General features: G+C 44.1%; 1 protein-coding gene and 1 long non-coding RNA gene across 7 annotated transcripts in view; one reads left to right on the forward strand and one right to left on the reverse strand.

Annotated features, from left to right (window-relative positions):
* The window catches only part of LOC149351018 (uncharacterized), a 54,542-nt gene that overhangs the window by 21,205 nt on the left and 13,381 nt on the right, over positions 1-19,956 (forward strand). The window contains exons 1-3 of one of the 4 annotated variants that reach the window (XR_016290487.1): positions 1,241-2,423; positions 5,893-5,995; positions 18,497-19,649. This is a non-coding gene — a long non-coding RNA (uncharacterized LOC149351018). Of the gene's footprint in view, positions 1-1,240; positions 2,424-5,892; positions 5,996-8,831; positions 9,274-18,496; positions 19,650-19,956 lie in introns of those variants that run through there. The other 3 variants (XR_016290489.1, XR_016290488.1, XR_016290486.1) reach the window with 3 other exon arrangements.
* Positions 7,129-19,956, reverse strand: part of LOC149351019 (putative ATP-dependent RNA helicase TDRD12) — a 162,724-nt gene continuing 149,896 nt past the window's right edge. For all 3 annotated transcript variants that reach the window (XM_089580208.1, XM_089580209.1, XM_089580210.1), the window contains 3 exons: positions 19,106-19,268; positions 13,744-13,843; positions 7,129-7,532 (listed from right to left, as the gene is read on the reverse strand). In XM_089580208.1, coding sequence (XP_089436334.1) covers positions 7,372-7,532; positions 13,744-13,843; positions 19,106-19,268 — 424 coding nt within the window. In that variant the 3' untranslated portion in view covers positions 7,129-7,371. The remainder of the gene's footprint in view (positions 7,533-13,743; positions 13,844-19,105; positions 19,269-19,956) is intronic.

Genomic DNA, 19,956 nt, shown 5'->3' on the forward strand with positions numbered 1-19,956 from the left:
CAGGAGAAAAAAAAATTACGAATGACGTCATGGCAGGGGCAGTGTTTTCGCGCACAGCGCTATTCTGCAACTTCAAAATTACATAAGAGTCGATATATTTAAGCCATGACGGATATATTATGCGTGCTAAAAGTAAAGATAAGAAAAAATATGTCAGGCTTATTTCCACCATTCTAGGGAAGTTATCACTTAATTGCTAGAAAAATCTGGAAACAGTCTCAATAGAGGCTATAATCAAGAATTTTTTTCTTCAAATTTGCAGGTAGATGAGCACCCTATGATAAAAGTGTGTACTGACTTTCATTTTTGTATAAGAAAATGAAACGCCAGGAACATTGCCCTAAATCTGACATTTCTGAATACCTTTTGAATGTCTTTTCCAAAGATCAAAGTAAAAAAACCCATCCCAATTTTTCTTACAGCTAGAACAGAATGTGGACGTCTAAAACGTAATTCCAAAGACATTCTACATTTAAAACACCCCCATATGCACTTGCCAGAGACGTTTTACAAACGCACATTCTGTTCTAGGCTGTATTATCTTTTGTTGACAAAGGAGGGCCTAATTTACTCATTTTGCAGTCTCTCCGATAGGCGAAAGTGAAAAGGAAATGCTAGTAAAAAAAAAAGCCGAGAGAATGCCTGCTCCAGCATAGCTATCACAGGCTTAAACCGATTAAAATAAATGAACAGGGACCAAAAAAGAACCCCAATGTATTTCTAAATCAAATGTGGTCGAATTAGAAAAGAAAATGACCCACAATATGCCCGTAGCGGAATGATAGCACAAGCGCCTAGGGACACGCACGACACTGTGAGGTCAGAAAATTAAACTAAAAACTTTTGTTTACAATTCCTATGGGTCGCACCTCCAGCTGTCACCCGCATCCAGCAATAGCGGCGCCACCAAATACTGCTTACGTCACAGATCGGTGCTTTTCCATAAAAATATATATAATTAGATACGCTGATGGAAAAGGTATTACTCTTGGCATTTCGGGAAAATTTAGAGCAGCGGAGGGCGTATACTTGTTGCTTCCGTACCTTTATTAAGGCATTACATGCCGATGCTCAAGAAGCTACAGGTTTGAGCTTGAATAAAATTAAAGGAAACAATATAATGCAACATTTTATTTCGAATTCTTCTTTGCCTCCTTCTAGAGACTTGTATCAGAAGTTTCAGGAAAAATCAGGGATGGCGTTTTTTTTCTTTGATTCTTGAAAAAGACTCACCCCCGTATTCACAAATGTTCCTTTCCTTAAAGCGTTAAGTGGGCCTTCGGCAAGGACGGCCTAAGTTGAAACGTAAGATAAGGCTGAAGTCAGCCTCAAAAACCAACCTTACGCGATTTTAAGGGCGCCTTACGAAAAGGGGCTCCTATCCGAAAATGTTGGTGATATGGGAGCGAGGCTACTCGCGTTTTTATGTTGGAATCATCTGGAGATACACGTATAATTTATTCCTACGACAAAAAGTGAATAAAAATTTCTCCTAGCACGCTTGCAAGTAAGCATCAGAGATTTTAGGCAAACAATTTCCGATTTTGACATTTTTTCTTCTTTTGCAGGCCACCCTGTAGTGTAGCCGTCACAATAATGTGCTTGTTGATTTCACGTCGCCCGCCTCTTTTGCGAGTGTTTGCTTCTCGACGTCGGTTCGACAATCATGTTCGACAATCGAGTTACAATCCGGGAAGCTGTCGGCTGCGACACGTTTACAAGGTCTCTGGACGCTGACCAATTCCGAAGCGCCCTCAGCTGCGGCATCGATGAAAAACAGTTAGGCTTAGCGACGACTACGGCAGCCAGGGAGAAACGTTTGCCGGGGGGCAGCGCAGTTCGTCGCTCGGCAGTTCGTCGCTCGGCGTGTCCGCGGGCGGCGTCGTTGCCGAAAGCTCGACTGTCTCGCTGATTGGTTCAGCGGCTTGCGTCTCGCAGTCGCAAGGCTGGAAAATCGAGCAGGAGCAACTTGCCTGCGCGTCGTCCGCCACTTCTTTCGTGAACGGTACGGACAGACTCACTGGCTCTCCGAAGACCGCGGCCGCATACTCGCGTGTTCACGGAGAGTGGACCATCCTGTACATACGCTTTGGTTTTGGTTTTACATTACGGCCTTCGTACTACCTCCTTTTTGTTTCGCCGAGACGGCGTCTGTCAACGCGGAGATCGCGCCTCGCGCAACTCCTGTCGCACTCGAACACGAAGCTAGCAGGGCGTCCGCTCCGGCGGCGCGCCTAGTTTCCGCGGCTCGCCGCTGCGGCGCTGGCGTCCCGCTCCCGAGGGAGCACTAGCATTCCAATCGCAAAATGGGAGGTGGCAAATCTACGCGCTCCGTATGCGATCCGACGGAGCGGTCTCGATCTGCCATTGGAATTCAGCATCACTGAAGTCGTCATCGTAGCACGCCGCCATGTTGAATTGTGGTAAGGAGCAGTTTAAGGTGCCTGGGTTGGCACCTTAAATGGCTCCCTTTACCTGAATTTTAAGTTGGGCTAAAGGGGACCGTTAAGGGTAAGGTCTGTTTCTGAAACGCGTTAAGGAGCAGAAAAGTGAAGGGGCGCTAAAGATAAGGGCAAGTGTGGTTTGTGAATACGGGGGTCATTATTATCAGCCTGATTACTGCCACTGCAGGACAAAGGAAGAGAGGACTCTCCCATATTTCTCAATTTAACTCTGTCCTACAACTATAAAATGCCAAATTTAGTGCAACGCTTCCGACGTTTCCCTATCTTAAATAACAATGAAAGCCAGTACAATCTTTTAGCACTTAGATTCTTGTAAATCCTCCAAATGTGAAGGACATGTTCCCTTATATTCGCAGAGAAAAAAAAATCTGGAATGTAGCCTCATTTGAGACTTGTTGCATTTCTGAGATTTTTTCTAGTCTTATACAAAATGACCACCCCACAAGACTCCTGCGGAACAAAACGTAGTCCCAAGTTCAAGATTTTCTTGCTGCTTATCCTTACTTTTAGCACGCATAATGTATATGTCATGGCTTGAATATCTCTAATCTTATGTCATAGCAAAGTTGCAAAATAGTACTCAGCGTGAGAACACTGCCTCTGCCACGACATCGAGCGTAATTTTTTCTTCCAAAATATTAGCATTTTCACGAAATGAAATTCACTGTTGGCCTACTGAATAGTGTGTACATAATATATAAAATAATCGAGAAAATTAAAAATCTGAAACATTTAGGCAGTTTGATCTCTCATGGAATCACCCGTTTAGTCAGCCGTGTAATACAGGATGCCGCAGACTGTGGCCCATTGTTACGAACTGCTGTTTTCTGGAAAGTGCATAGATTTTTTTCCCAAGACACTTATATTGACTGGAGAGAAACGTAGTGCTGTTTTCAGCATAGATGATAAACGTAGCTGCTTCATGAACGTCCACAATATCAGACACTGAAGACGACCAAAAATGATTCCTTGAGGTAGCTCTAGCAACACAAAAAAAAAAGCAATTAGTGCCTGTTTACCCATGCAGACAAAGTATGTACAGGATGGTCCACTCTCCGTGAACACGCGAGTATGCGGCCGCGGTCTTCGGAGAGCCAGTGAGTCTGTCCCTACCGTTCACGAAAGAAGTGGCGGACGACACGCAGACAAGTTGCTCGCTGTTCGATTTTCCAGCCTTGCAACTGCGAGACGCAAGCCGCTGAACCAATCAGCGAGACAGTCGAGCTTTCGGCAACGACGCCGCCCGCGGACACGCCGAGCGACGAACTGCGCTGCCCCCCGGCAAACGTTTCTCCCTGGCTGCCGTAGTCGTCGCTAAGCCTAACTGTTTTTCATCGATGCCGCAGCTGAGGGCGCTTCGGAATTGGTCAGCGTCCGGAGACCTTGTAAACGTTTCCCAGCCGACAGTTTCCCGGATTGTAACTCGATTGTCGAACATGATTGTCGAACCGACGTTGAGAAGCAAACACTCGCAAAAGAGGCGGGCGACGTGAAATCAACAAGCACATTATTGTGACGGCTACACTACAGGGTGGCCTGCAAAAGAAGAAAAAATGTCAAAATTGGAAAATTGTTTGCCTAAAATCTCTGATGCTTACTTGCAAGCGTGCTAGGAGAAATTTTTATTCACTTTTTGTCGTAGGAATAAATTATATGTGTATCTCCAGATGATTCCAACATAAAAACGCGAGTAGCCTCGCTCCCATATCACCAACATTTTCGGATAGGAGCCCCTTTTCGTAAGGCGCCCTTAAAATCGCGTAAGGTTGGTTTTTGAGGCTGACTTCAGCCTTATCTTACGTTTCAACTTAGGCCGTCCTTGCCGAAGGCCCACTTAACGCTTTAAGGAAAGGAACATTTGTGAATACGGGGGTAATTTTTAAGTAGAACTATATAAGTACCAGGGGTGTTCCAAGAATAACGGGCAGTGCTAATTTCTAATTCAAAATTTCATAATTCAAACAGACCTAGACAGAAAAGCTGTTTTTCCAATATATATACATTTTAGTTAGTCACAAGCGCGCACCCGGAGAATGCCCTTTATCAAAGCCAAATCATGCATCACATACCTAATTACTGGCAAAAAAACTTGTGGAAGAAAAGCTTTATATATTCTTTAGTACCCTTTTCACTAGCCTTTTGTATTAGATACTCTAGCTTTTTCATTTTGAGTGGGAACATGCCAGCACCTAGCACTAATCTATATATGCGAGCAAGTGTACGCAGATTCCAGTAAAACTACACTCTCCTTATTTAAAAATCTTAAGGCTTAACTGTTGCTCAAGACCATAAATATTCAGGAATTTTCATGCTTACCCTGCTTTGTACCGCATGCAAGACAAAGGCCTCTTTCACTGGCCCTGTCCTGTTCTATGTGTGACTACCCTATCCCAGCAAATTTCCTAAGCTCATCTGCCCACCCAAAGATATGGAACAAATCACGATAGCAGCAATGTGGTAGTTGTAGTGAAAAACTGAATGTATTAGACGCTACTGTTTGCCATGAGAGAGACTCTACCCACGAGTTGCCTAACAGTAAACTGGCAACTAGAGACTGGCAAACTTCATGTTAGTGGCAGTACCACCAAATGTGGAGGGCAAAGCCAAACTAAAAGATTACAAAAGCCAGACTGCATTGCAACATTTCCTGCACATATGTAAACAGTGCCATACAAAATGCACAGTCCTGATCCTCGATTTTCATTCCAATGGTTAATCCATACTGGAATGAAAGGCCACATCACAGTGAAAAAGAAAAGCTATATATCGATGACAGCTGGACAAGCTGCAAGAGCATTTTACCACAATTACATATGCATACCTTCACTGCATACAAAAATTTGGGATGTGCCATTAATGCCACTGCCACCAAGCCTCGACTCCAAAACTAGCCCAGGTGGTCGAAATTTCTGGAGCCCTTCACTACGGCGTCCCGCATAGCCCAAGTTGCTTTGAGACGTTAAACCTTATAAACCAAACCAAACCAAAACTAGCCATTGGCTACTGGGTCCAGTGTAGTATTGTGCATATAATTTTGCATTATAGATGGCTGCCCAGGTAACACTTCATACCATGCCTACTGTGTATTGAGCTTTTTAATAAAGGTCAAAGTTTTTTACATTTTGCTTGAACAAAAAAAAAAAACTTTCCTATCAGTTCTGTTTCAGTGTAGCACACTTTGCTTTCAGCAAAGGAAATTTATGGCAGGTTGATGGTATTAGCTATCAACAGTAAGCTAGCAAGAGTGCCGCAAGACCTTCAAGTATTTTGAAATCTGCAATCCATACCGATGACCACATATAACCTACTATGTATTTTGAAGTTCACATGGGTGCAATATATTTTATTTTTTTTTCTGCGTTCTACTGTCTAGCATTTTGATCAGTGCACAAAGATGACAGCTACTCTAAATACAAAAATGTTGCAGGGGGCAAGAACAGCACCTGAAGCCAGAGGTGAGGAAGCGAAGCTGAATCTGGCGCAAGACTACTACTGAGCTCTCATGAACAAGTTATACCGCTCTCACACAGGTACTTTCAAATGTGATTGGATCGATCAGGATAGAACTCTATCCAGATCCATCGTTGCAACATGGCTTATTCAAATGCGATTGAGCCCGGTCCAGCTTGACCCCAAGTTATTTCCCGAATCGTGATCGAGCATTTCAGTCTCTGGTTTGTTTGGTTTGGTTTATTGGGGTTTAACGTCCCGAAGCAACTCAGGCTATGAGGGACGCCGTAGTGAAGGGCTCCGGAAATTTCGACCACCTGGGGTTCTTCAACGTGCACTGACATCGCACAGCACACGGGCCTCTACAATTTCGCCTTCATCGAAATTCAGCCGCCGCGGCGGGGCCATTTCAGTCTGTCAATGGATACTACCCTCATACGAGCTGAAGAAAGAGATTGGTTTGGTTTATTGGGGTTTAACGTCCCAAAGCAACTAAGGCTATGAGAGACGCCGTAGTGAAGGGCTTTGAAAACTTCGACCACACCTGGGAAGAGAATGAAAAATAAAAATGAAATGTACAAAAAGGCATTTTACTAAAGAAAAAAATTTAGAATAACTTATTCCATTCAATGCAGCTTGATTTCCACAAATATGTCTACACCACATGCCTACCTGGGCAGTAAACAAATGCAGCATCCACACACTCAGGACAGTAATGCGATAATTTGGGCGCAGTTCTGACGCAACCTGCTGGAGCTGCACCACATCCAGGGGATTTTTAATCAGAAAAAACACTTCTATTTGAACAGAAACCCATTTGTTTGCCACCATTTGTATGACGTGTCCAGGCATCGCCATCTGCTGTTTAGCAGCCCAGCTCGTCTACTGGGATTGAGTGGGAACACGTAGCAGTCTTGCATGTGGAGCACTGATGTGGAACATGCTTGGAACTTCAACCAGGATTGGACTTGATAATGATCAGGAGTTTGTCAGCATATGCGCACCGAGCACAGTAACTGTGCTAATCACAACAGTTGGTTTCCATCATGCATGTCAAAACGAGCCCCTCTTTTCCCTTCCCTTGTCTGCTCAGTTAAATGGATAACTAAGTGGTATGTGAACAAAAATGCAGTAAATGTTTTTCATGAACCAGCAACAGCCGTCAAGGCTACACTGGAGCAAACATGAATGAATCCCACCACTTTCAACAAAATGAAACACACACTCAACACTTTTATTATTAATGAAATGTAACATGAACATAAGCTCTATGAGCTGTTATTACAAAGACAGCAAGTTAAGCACAACTTGTACATAAACAATGAACTAGTCTTTGAAACAACCAATTGCCCCAATGATGGTCCAGGATGTCAAGTTTGAAGATGTGGAATAACACTAATGATGATATCACAGAGGAGGAACTTAGGCGGAGGGCACAGATGCCTTCCATATGGTATCATTCCATTTCCCGATCTTCAAAGATGTTATTGGGGTCACTGCTGGTATACATTTCGTCTGATGAATCACTGGATTCATCTTCGCCCCTTTCCATTTCCATTTTTCTTTCCATGTGAGCCACAGGGTCATACGGCAGGATCACTTTCGGACGTTCATAGCCTGAAGGAAAAGAGACAGGAGTGCAGTATAAGCTCAATGTCCCCATAGGGTCATTCCACGCCAAACACACCAATGTCTGATCTCGAACCTCTTCGATTTCATTCAAAAAATATGTGGCTTTTTGTTGAACCATGAAAAGCAATTCCCCTTAGTAAAAATTTTCCCGACATATGACTCTTTAATTTTCCAAACTAGTGCACAACTAGGTCTCTAAAAAATTCATAATAAAATGTTTATTTCCTTTCTGCCCAGGAAATTTTTGTGGACAATGTATCTAAGTTGTACTTTTTTACCATATGTCAAGACATAATATGCTACATAAGGCTTTTATGTTTTTTGCAGTTAGTTTCTTTTGGCTCACAGCTCTCCATTTTGGAACTTTTTTTTTGAGGTCCACGCGGCATTCGTGAGCAATAAAAACTTTTCACTGGCTTGCCATAACATGCACTACATGTAAAAAATGTTTACAGTAAAATTAAACTGAATAACGTTCAGAAAACAAAAAAATGCCCAAGTTGCAAAACAGTACATTGTACTGCGCATTCAGATGAAAATATTATATTATACTGAGCTGCTCACTGCAAAAATGCAGAATAATATTCCACTAATAGCTCGTGTTGTTGTAATCATGCTCAGCAACTTTTATCAAGGTATTTTTTGTTTTAGTCGAGAAAAAAAATTTTCATGTTGAGCGCCGCAGTGCCGGGCTTGGTTGCCCCATACTGTCACTTTACTTTAGAACACAACCTTGGTGCTGACCAGACTGCTCTATTTCCATGCAATCATATGCTCAGGCGATGCACATCCGCTTTGAGCCAAGCCGGCATCATGCTTCACGCGTGCTGTGTTCACAAAAGCCGTTCTCTGCAAGGTGCGAGGACGGAATCAAGGGACTCAAGGGGGCACCCATAAAGGGAATATGACTGCCTGGGGAAACTGCGCTTTCGTCTCCACGACCCTCTGCTTTTTTTATTTTTCATTAAGCTCTGTACCCCTTTCAACGCATTTCGCCAGGCTCCTGAGTTCTGTAATGTCAACAGTCCTTATTACAAATATAGAATAAGGCATTTTTCTCAAAAACGGATGCATCCAGCACATTAAGGTGTGTTGTTCTAGTGAAGGTGCTAAACAAAAATGTTTATCCCTTAATGAGCTTCATCCGCAGGTCTGATTCCAAGGTGGCACTAGTAAATAGTATTAAGGATATAATGCGAAGAATAACGTGAGGCAAAATAATTCATCTTCCCAAACATTTATTGTCAGCATTCATGTACGTTTTATATGAACAATAAATTAAGATTACTGCAGCCATGCCTTCCATCGTTCTTGCTTCGTACCTTAATAAAATAAACGCTTTAACTTCAAAATAGAAACGGCGCTCGTGCTTTCGTGTGGCTCGAAGTGGGTGGTGCCGAATTCCTGGGTGATGGGACAAAAACTGCAGTGCGTATACCTGCTTTGATATTTGAAACTTCTTTGTTTCTGATAAGCATGTAAGTTTATGCCTTTTCACTGTCTTCCTGCTCGCCGGACTGCCATCACCATTACGTCATGTCTGGTGGAGGCGCTAATGGATGTCCTTCCTACTCTCATCCCCTGGGAGCCACCAAAGCAGCCCGAGCAGTCCCGAAGAAGCAGATCATGAAAAAGCCAAAGATGCCGTCCCAACTGAAGACGAACAGCAAAGCAGCCATAATCTCCAGAGCCGGTCACCTGAATAGGGACTACTACCAGACCACACGTGAGTAAAGAATTCTTCAGCGCCAATGTCAACCGTGGCTATGACACCAGCCCTGACTGCTGCCCACGTTCAACGGTTCACCGGATGAGGATCCTGAAGAATGGCTGACACAGTTTGAGCGTGTCGCCGTGTTCAACAGTTGGGATGACGAGATGAAAGTGAGGCACGTTTTTTTCGCCCAGGAAGGCCCAGCCAGAATTTGGTTTGAAAACCACAAAGCTTCTCTGGCGATGTGGGAATCATTCAATTGAGAGTTCCTCAATGCATTCACAAGCACCGTCAGGAAAGAAAAAGCGCAGCTGCTTCTACAGTCATGCATCCAGCGCCCGAATGAGACGGTGACCGCAAACGCGGGAGGTGGAAGGGAGGCTGGTCTTCCCAGGCGATCATATTAGCTTTTGTGGATGCCCCCTCAAGTAACCTGATTCTGTCCTTGCACCTCACAGAGCACAGCTTTCGTAAACAAAGCAAACAGAGAAGCATGACGCCGGCTTGGCTCAAAGTGGATGTGCAACGCCTGAGCACGTGAGTGCATGGAAAGAGGTTGTGCCCAGCACTGAGGTTGTGCCCTGCAGTGAAGTGACAGTGTAGGGCAACCATGACCTGTGCTGAGGCGTTCAACTTCAAAAGTAATTTTCTTCGACTAAAACAAAACAAAAAAAGACCAATAAAAATTGCTGAGAAAACTTACAGTAAAACAGGATATTAGAGGAATAGTATTTTGAATTTTTGCAGTGAGCACCTAGTATATTTTCCTCTGAATATGCAGCACAATGCACTCTTTTGCACCTTTCGCATTTTTTTTTTCTCAAAGTTATTCAGTTTAATTTTATTGTAAACATTTTTCACACGTAGTACATGGTATGGCGAGCCAGTAAAAAGTTTATAACACTCACGAATTTCGTGTGGACTTTCAAAAAAACATTCCAAAATGAAGCATTTTGAGCTATAAAAAACGAACTACAGAAACAAAAAAAAAAACCTTTTGCAGGGAATGTCTTGACACATGATAAAAAAATTTAATTCGCATACACTGTCCACAAGAAATTTGGAGGGCAAAAAAGGACAAACATTTTATTATCAATTTTTTATCGAGACATAGTTTTGAACTAGTCTAAAAAATTCAACGGGCTGTCACACGTTTGGAAAATTTTCTTCCCACTAGATATTAAGGAAAATTGTTTCTGATGGTTCTATAAAAAGCCACAATTTTTTTTCAACAAAACCATAGAGGGTCAAGTGCAAACATTGGTGCGTTTGGCATGGAATGACCCCATAGCAAATTCTCTATACCCTCAGCCACTTTCCAAAATAAAAAGCAATTTATTTATTTATTCAGCAATATTATGGGAAGGTGATTCCAGATAACACAAGATCTGGAAAGAGGGGGATATCAGCAGATACAAGACGTGTACACAAGAAAAGAGACATTAGACACGGACGGGCGCAGTCTAACGCCCATCCGCATGTCCGTGTCTAATGTCTCTTTTCTTGTGTGCGCGTCTTTGTACGATCAGCGCCCGTCTGTGTTGAATGTCTCTATTCTTGTGTAGGAATTTTTGAATTTATTGGCACCCCCCTTTTTCAAGATGCACCGAATGGCCCAAGAGCAAGCTCTATTGCACAAGTTCTGGGTATGAATGAATCGTGAAAACATTTTTTGCAGCAGGAAGGGGTCCCAACTTTAGCAGTGATCAATGCATGCTGAAATATGATGGTCTTGCTAGTAACTTGTCTATAGGATAACGATTATGATAAATTTTGTGAAAAGTACATTATGAAGCTATTGACCTGAGATGAGAAAGAAGCGGCAGGGAAAGGTGTGCTTTCATCACAGTTACACTACTAGTGTGATGATAGTTGGAAAGTAGGAAACGACAACCACGGTTTTCAATAGTAAAAAATGAAAGGTTCTATCCAAGGGTTCCAGACTGATGCAGCACAATCCAATTTTGAGCAGACCAGTGTTTTGTAAAGCAATTATTTTAATGAACTCGGTGAAGAGGAAAAATTTCTGCGAAGGTATTCAAGCATACAGTTCGTGTTACTTATAATGTCGTCAACATGGGTTTTTCAAGAAAGGTTAGAAAAGACGTGAACATTCGGGTATTTGTAAGACGACACAGTCTCAAGAGTGTTGCCACTAATGAAGTAGGTAGACGGCAGGAAAATGTAAGACACCTTGAAAAAAAAAAAAAAAGTGTGTGTGTGGGGGGGGGGGGGGGGGGGGGGGATTTGAAAACGAATCCTGCTTGCACCTAAAACATGACACACAAAAAAACAATGCACTAGCTACTTAAACGCACCAACCACTGACCAAAGCGTGTCATGAGATTGTAGAGGAAATTAAAAGATTGTGCCTCATATGGTAAGAATTAAGCACTGCAATAGCAAAGAAACGAGGATTTAAAATTTTAATTTGGCATTGAAAATTAGCAGTCTTGCAGTGAAACCCGCCATTACCAGTGTAGCCTGTCCTTTGACCACATCTCAGTAAAAAATCGCTTATTTGTTTTTAAGTGCACAGTGATTTTTTCTTTCAGAAGTGTTTGTCATGCTTTATCATAAATTACATTTTCTCCAGTGCACCCTTAGATAAAAAGCAATGCCCCCTTCGCATTGGTGACCATGTGCTTTTAGCTTCTGAAACTAGATCGCGCCTCAGTGTTTTCAATTTCTTGGATGAAGCAGCAACCACTATCTACTAAAAGTTTCGTCAACAAGGCGTACATCACTGTGCCGTAACAGCTTTGGGTGTGGAAAATAAAATGGACACTACTCTTATTAGTGTCTGGTCGGCGATACTTATATTAGTTTTTTTTGTACAGCACTTTGGCCGATGTGCAATTGCCATCATGCTCGCTAATCATGGCAGAGCATCGGGATACATAAAAACGAGCACATGCGCCGATTTAAAAATTCCATGTAAACATTTTCTACAGCGTTTCCAACAAAACCGTTGTGGAATCCATCATTTTAGACAGGTAGCTTTTCATTATGCCTAAAAAAAACTGGGTCCTTAAAATTCACTATTCGGTCCCTTTAACTGCCTCCTTCAGCTACCAAGCTATGTCACAAACCTTAAGGTCCAACAAGTAAAATTAGAACTAAAGAGGCAGTTGTTAAAAGCATATTAAATCTTCACTGAACTCAGCAAGCATTCTGTCACCAAATGTTAGCATTCCAGCTAGGATGTAGTTAGGGCCCTTTGTTTTAGTTCTTTTTTTAATTGGGGGGTTACCTCAAATTCGGGTAGAAATCGGGTCATTCAGCTAAAATTTTTATGAATTGAGTTTTAGAGAGAAAGTTCCTACACTGATTATTTTGAAATAAAGATATAAATAAAAAATGTATGAGCCGTCGTTTTTAACCCTCTGTTTGGCTGATTATTTTGCAAACAATATGCAGTGGCAGGTTGCACTAGAACAGTTCACCAAATTAAATACTTAATTTTTTTTTTTCTTAATACAATTCTTAATGCATTAGCATTAGAGGGGTCTATGCAAGTGGAAATGGCGACCATCATTAGGAGTTATGCAGTGTGAACCTTGAGACATCATCACAGCCTGCCCACCGTGGCATGCTGCAGTCAAATTAATGTCTAGTAGTGAGCAACCTAGCTCTCACAAACCCCTGCCTACAGTGGCTGCGTTTGAAAGAGCCACCTGCTTTAGCAGTGGCACATCGCTTAACCGATGCGCCACTGCGCCAGGAGTGGCGTGAGGACCCCTAGCAATTGATAAATGTAAAGCAGAGAATGGCCAATTCCACAAATAGGGGTACTAACCCTCGAGTACATCATTATCTTCTGCACAGCACTTCTACATTTATAAAAGACTCGCCTCCTTTTGTACACTGCTGAAACATTAATTCATTCTCCCACCGACTATTTTAAATGTACAGGCGCGGCCATAAGTAAACGGAGCACGTTATTGTGTTCGATGTGCAATCACGCTTTCTCCATTGGTAATGAAGAAGCGTTGTTTGTCTACAAGAAAGCCCAACAACCTCTTCTACCAGCATACACGTACCACTGCTTGGAATTTCAATTAGGTGACGCGTGAAAAATATTCGAAGACAGTTGCGTGCTCCGTTTACTTTTGTCCGCGCCTGTACAAGGGCACAGCAGTACGAAGCAGTACGATGTCTTTAGTGCAGGTAGTTCTTGATACAATGATGCCAATAAGATGCCTGGTCAGTACCATATACTTTTAGAACTTGTCTCCAGACATATTTTCGGGTGCAAGAATAGGGTAAAACAGAGTTTAACCAGAAAACGAAGAGCCCTAGATATAGTGTGCATAATGTGAGTCCTTGCAACACTAAATTTCAACTTTCACAGCTGAAAACTCAATCCCATGTAGCAATGAACGCCATCAATGCTCTGACAGTACAAGCAGGCAAACGATTCACACAGTACAAGCGTTCACTTCGAAATCAAAAGAAATACGCAAACAAACAAAAGCAAACCTGTAAAATCGGGGTCCTTGTAAGCTTGACAGAAGCTAACAATGTCATCTTCATCATCACTGACCGAAATGTGCTCCAAGTCATAGCGAATATGAGGGCTCTGCAACCAAAATCATAAGCAGAATGTTCTTATTTGCCTTGCAGTCAAGGAAGATTTTAGATAAGACTAAACACAACAGCAAATATTTATTTTACTTTGTCCTAGTTACCGGGCAGTGACATGAAAAAACCAAAAGGCTATTATGGTGCGGCAGAAAAAAAAAGGGGGAAAAATAAAGTGCCCGGCCCGTACCATGGCAACTAGTACAGGTGCACACAGGTGCACAAAGAAGTTTTCGGAAAACAAAAATTACACCAAAGCTTAATTGTTGGGCAATATAAGCATGCTGCCATAAACTAAAGGGTGTGGTTTGCACTTCCCTATATGGCTTGCAAAATGCATCTCTCAATGTCTGGTCGCACGTCTTGGCAGCGAGGAAATTCAGTTTTTTTCTGATTTCGGTGTTGCAGAAACTTTTGTGGCCTCCTGCACATGTGAACCCATTTACTTTTGCCACCAAAACTGAGACGATTGTAAGGAAAAACAGGCAGGTAGTCATACATGTGGCTGTTCCAGCTGAATATAAGAAGGGAGTCTCGAAGTTATTACCATTGCGAGCTTGAATCAATAACAAATTCTAATTTCAACTCCAACAAGGTGGAGTTGTCCGTTTAATGTATTAAAAAAAAAAAAGGGGAATTAAAGGCAAGGTGACCGCCAAAGCAGAACCTTGTTTCTAACTGGGGTCCAAACAGTGAGGAGGAAACACTTTTATTTAACCAATGGTAGATTGGTAGTCTGTTGCCATCCACTTCGGGCAGCATCACGGTGTAAGAATATATTTAGGCGCTGACACTGTGCCCGGCGGCATGATCAGATCTTGTTCGCTGCTCCTTGCATTTCTCTTGAGCGCCGACAGATGGTGCCACACGATGGGGGCTTGTCTAGTTGCCGAGATGCGGCGGCCTTAATGCAAATGTTACGCGATCATTCGGTGCTGCGGCGTGCTCATGCGCTTTGTTAAGAGCAGCAAGGCACAGAAGGATTGTAACTGCTGTCAACACTGAACAATTTTGGCAGACTTCGTGTTTTACTTGCCGGGACTGCATGAATGGGTGGAACAGCAGCGAGAATGATACCCTGCGATCCTTCCGCGCTCGTTATCGAAATGCGTTCACTGTAAAGTTTTTTTCATTCATCCACATGAATGCTGATAGCATAGTTAACTCTACCAACTCTTAAATATAAAAGGTTGGCCGCAATGCGCATGCTCCCACATTTGGGCTAATGAGCCTATGCGTACATTCAGGCATTGCTTGAGCAGTGTAATGAATGTGCCCGCCGTGCAGAGAACATGGTTAACTTTGGCCAATTGAGGTTCTTTAATGTGCAGAGCAACCTCAAGGGCGTTTCCACATTTCGCCTGCATCAGAAATTTGCCTCTGCAGCCTGGAATAGAACCCACCCTTTGGCGCTGCGCTGCGGAATGCCTCCATTGCTATACGAATTTGCATTGCTTGGTTTGGTTTGGTTTATTGGGGTTTAACGTCCCGAAGCAACTCAGGCTATGAGGGACGCCGTAGTGAAGGGCTCCGGAAATTTCGACCACCTGGGGTTCTTTAACGTGCACTAACATAGCACAGCACACGGGCCTCTAGAATTTCGCCTTCACCGAAATTCGGCCGCGGCGGCCGGGATCGAACCCGCGTCTTTCGGGCCAGCAGCCGAGCGCAGTAACTACTCAGCCACCGCGGCGGATAATTTGCATTGCATTTGCAACATTATAATGGCTATTGCAGTGCACTTTTAGCTACGCGATGTGAAAATTGTTAGTGGAAACTCCCCTGGCATTCCTCCTGCCAAGCTCATATTTTACGCTGACACCGATGACGCTGAGCTGTTGTCTCCCTCAAGAAAAGATTGGCACGCGCAGAGGTAAATACTTTCGCAACTGTAAACTGGGACTGGCGGATGTCAATTGAGAAAAATTGCAGTTGGCATGGTAAAGCGACTTGTTGACCTCGATTATGTCGGGCCATGAAATTCACCATCGAGCGTTCTAAGGTCTGGAAAATTATGCAGCTACATATTTGTTATAAATGGTACCGGCATGTCTTCTGCCTTTCTTACCACCATGTTTTGTGGCACCAAAATGTACAGCAAGTGGAAACTGACCGCGAGACCGCTGACCGAAATTAATTGCTCCATGAATGCCGATGAAGAATGAGCTTGCACTTAAGTGAGGAGGCGCCTCCAAGTTTCATGATGGAAGAAGGGCATGCTCCTTGATCAGCTGACACGCATGATGTACAGTGGTGAGCAGCCTTGTCTAGAGCGCTTGAGCAGTGCGCACTTGGTAACAAAAACCGAAATTAGAGAGCAGCCCCTCATTACAGGGCAAAGTTTTCGTGCCTGCTTTGTTTACGAGGCTATCTGGCGCTACTTCCGTGCAAGCGTTGCAGCTGGACCCTAGAGGCTGCCACAAAATCTGGATTTGTTTGCAAGGAAGTGCACCGCCCGAGCGCTCTAGACAAGGCTGCTCACCACTGTACTCCCGCCACCTGTGCACAGTTTCAAAGGCTTTTTTTTTTTTCACAGGCCGTTACCGAAGGCAGTGTGGCAGCCGCAGATGCGGACTGCTTGCTTGCCTGCTAGGCACACGTGGCTGCAGACTGTTGCTTTCTAAGGCTTTCTTGAACTTGGCTGTTGTGTCAAATATTTGGGACACCCGGGAAAAATACTGGGCACAGCATTCGCCAACAGCACCAGTTTCTTTGGTGCATTTAAAAATGCCTTGCCATTGAACTCGGCATAGTACGATCTTATATTGTATGCCCGGAAAAGTGCTTCGCTCAGACTATTGGATATTACTTACAATGTCCTATCTGCTCTGGAAATTGCCTGGCGAGCAGGCTTAAAGAGTGACACTTGGTTCGGACAACTCTAATACGCCGATCTGCAGTTGGGTACGAAGCACCTCTTACCCATACTCACATCTGGGTAAGCTTCTGGACCTGGCTGGACCCTTCAGGTGTGCCACAGCAACAACCAATACATCACAACCACCATGTACACAGGCTACGACAACCGCCCACGGCGTCGGCCCACACCACCATGTGCGTTTGCACAACGATCACTGTGGCTGGTCCCAAACCGCGACACAAAAAGCTAGTTCTAGCAAACTTTGTTCGTGCATGGTGCCTACCACAACGTAGAAGCTGAAAACCTAGCATCCACACTTTGTGATGCACTCTGGCAGCGCAAAACACCGACAAACACAGCCTAAAATGGCACCGAAAGCCGTGCAAACCACTTAGCCGCGTCTGCCGCTCCGCAACCGAATGGCCACTGCTCTGCAGTGTCCCCGCACCGCTGCAGTCAGTACATGTACTAGAGGGCGAACATGATCTGTGAGTGCTCTCCACTGCGGCGGGTGGTCAGCGTCAATACCTAAAATATTCTTACACCGTGTGCAGCGTCGTTACTCCATTGGCTGTCCCTATCCTGTGCATCTGCTTAATCTGCCGTTGCTTGTTAGGTTTGTGCGTGTGTGGGGGGAGAGGAGTGTGGAGGATGAGTGTGTTGTGGGTGGTGGTGGTGTTACGTTGTCCTCTTCACCTGTAAAACCCCGACCAGACATCCTGCCCCCACCACACCCCCCATTGCCTGGTGGGCCAGGCCTTGGGCGAGTGTGTGAGCACATTTGTTGCCAGGAAGGGAAGCATGGCCTGGTGTCCAGACGATCAGAACGAGAAAAAGTGTGTCTGTGAAACACTTTTGGAGGATAGTTGAATCTGTTTTGGTAATAGGCCAGAGGTGTATGCTAGATGTACTGCTTGCGAGTCAGTTATGACGTTCCAGATGTTGATGTCCTAATTCTGTATGTCGACCGAGATGCAGCGAATGGCAAGGGCAATAAATAGCTGCCTCTTTTGCTGTCCTGCTCGAGCACATGTATACTCGAGCACATGTATACTGAACCTTAAATTTGTCCCTTGTCTGGTTTGCGATCACTCTGCTCATGACTTCCTGGCTGTTTGGGTGGCTTGCGGCGTCTGTGTAAAGGACATATGGATTTTCCTTGAATTGTAGCTCGAGCACCTCAACTCGGGCTTGCCCCCTTCCCGCATTGTGTCTGGAGTGCATGTTTCTTGGAATTTTCAGCACATGGATTTTTGTTTGGATCATAGGGTCCAAGGATACCAGTTCTGATGGTAAGAGGGGTGTTTGTTGGTGGGGCGTCCACCAACAAGGACGGCTCTGCTGCTGCGTGTGTTTCAGAGCCTGACCAGTTGCCTGCCAGTTAGGCTTCGATAAGTTCTTTCACGGTGTTGTGAACACCTAGCTGAAGGTGTTGGATGACACGTCTCGAAAGAGTTCCACCACTGTGTTGGCTGCTGCGTGTAGCAAGACGTTCAGCCGTCTTGCTACACGCAGCAGCGTGGTATACAATGCAGCCGATGATCAGCACTTGGTCAATGTGTATTGCGTCATTTTCACTGAGTGCAGTGGTTGGAAACGTGTCTAATCACATGCATGATCTGAGTTATTTGCTTCTGGAGGAGTTGCATCGCATGGATGTGCGGCCATTAGACTGCAGGTGGAGGCCCAAGAATCTCAGCCTCTCAACCATCAGCATTGGCGTCCCTTCTATACGTACACAAGAGTTTATGCAGAGATTTGCTTTCTGATATAACTTTTTTTTTTTTCTAGGATTAACAGTTCAGACTTCTTGGAGAAGCAAACAGTGAAGACGAATAACAGAAGCTTAGAGCTAGCTCTGGTCCAATGTGCAAGGGCTGACAACAAACAAGGCATGTGCAGCAGGCCTGATTTCATGCTCACATCCTTTTAGTAGCTGTAAAGTACAGCAGCAATCTTGGCCAACTTGTACATTCTCATTCATGAGGAGCACAAGCCGTACAAACTTGACATGTTGCTGAGCAACAAACAATGAACCACACACCAAAATGGTATCAGCCCCAAAATACAATTACTTCCTCACCTTAACATAAATAAGCTGTTAAGAAAATTGCTCACAGAAAAAAACCCCAAAAAGAACCATCACACCCAGTAGGTAAAATGTTCCCTCCTAAATTTTTAACTAAGAATTAACCAGATGTTAAGGAGATTTATGTCTGAAGAAGGGCCAGAACCTCGTGGGTGTGTTATACCTTGCACCTTCATTTCTTGCTTTCCAACAAAATGCGATGTACGATAAATGTGCAGGCATAACCTTGCTAGCATATTCTCGATATGCCAAAAGATGTGCAATGAAAACTTTAAGCCTGCCGTGATCAACAAAAACTGGACAGAACATACCTTTCGCCGGTGTCCTGTTAGGAACTCCCAATAAAGCTTGGACTGCGCCTTCTCTAGAGTGACTTTAAGACAGTGTGCCTTCTTGTCAAACCGTACTTTCTTGGGCAGAATGGCAGCAAACAATGGCTCGTGAACCAGGTACTCTTGCTTTGCTGTGTACACCCTATTTTCAAGCCAAAATTCAGTTATGAATGTCAAATCTTGCTAACGTACACCAAAGTACTTTGCCATGCACTAACAAACTTATACCTGCAAAATATCAATCAATACCCACACAGAAAAGGTATAAAGTTAAACCTGGTTATAACAAAATTGAAAAAAGTCAGATTTTTCATTACATCCAGGTTTTCGTTACATGCAGTTTTCACAAGAAGAGTCGAAAGGACACTGCAAGGGGAAACCAAAATAAGAAAATAATGTAGGTGATATCACCTCGAAAATGTGTATAGAAAACAACAAAGTCACAAATGAGGAGAAACGTTTCGCAGCAAGGCTCCGACTGCCGCAGCAGCCGCTGCCACCAATGCCGCGTCTCGTGCAACGCCGCTACGAGTCGGATGGAGAGGGTGGGAGTGGGGGGGGGGGGGGGGGGGGGGGGAGGCACCGCGGCTGAGCTAGAGGAGAACGTGCACAGCCGCGCTGCCACTGTAGACAGACAGCGGAGGCATGTGCTTCTACCCACATGTTCCCTCTCTTGGTCTTTCCCCTCACTCTTTGAGTCTCCGGCGCCCTCCGCCGTCCCTGACGCGCGTGAGCTTATCGGCACCGGAATCACGTGAGCAACCGTGTGCTGCTCGTGTCGTTCCTTTCTTTTTTGCTATGCTCTATTATTTATTGCTGCTTTTAAGCAT

Source organism: Amblyomma mixtum, chromosome 3, assembly GCF_055824585.1.
Source record: "Amblyomma mixtum isolate Tamu chromosome 3, ASM5582458v1, whole genome shotgun sequence".
NCBI classification, from domain to species: Eukaryota; Metazoa; Arthropoda; class Arachnida; order Ixodida; family Ixodidae; genus Amblyomma; species Amblyomma mixtum.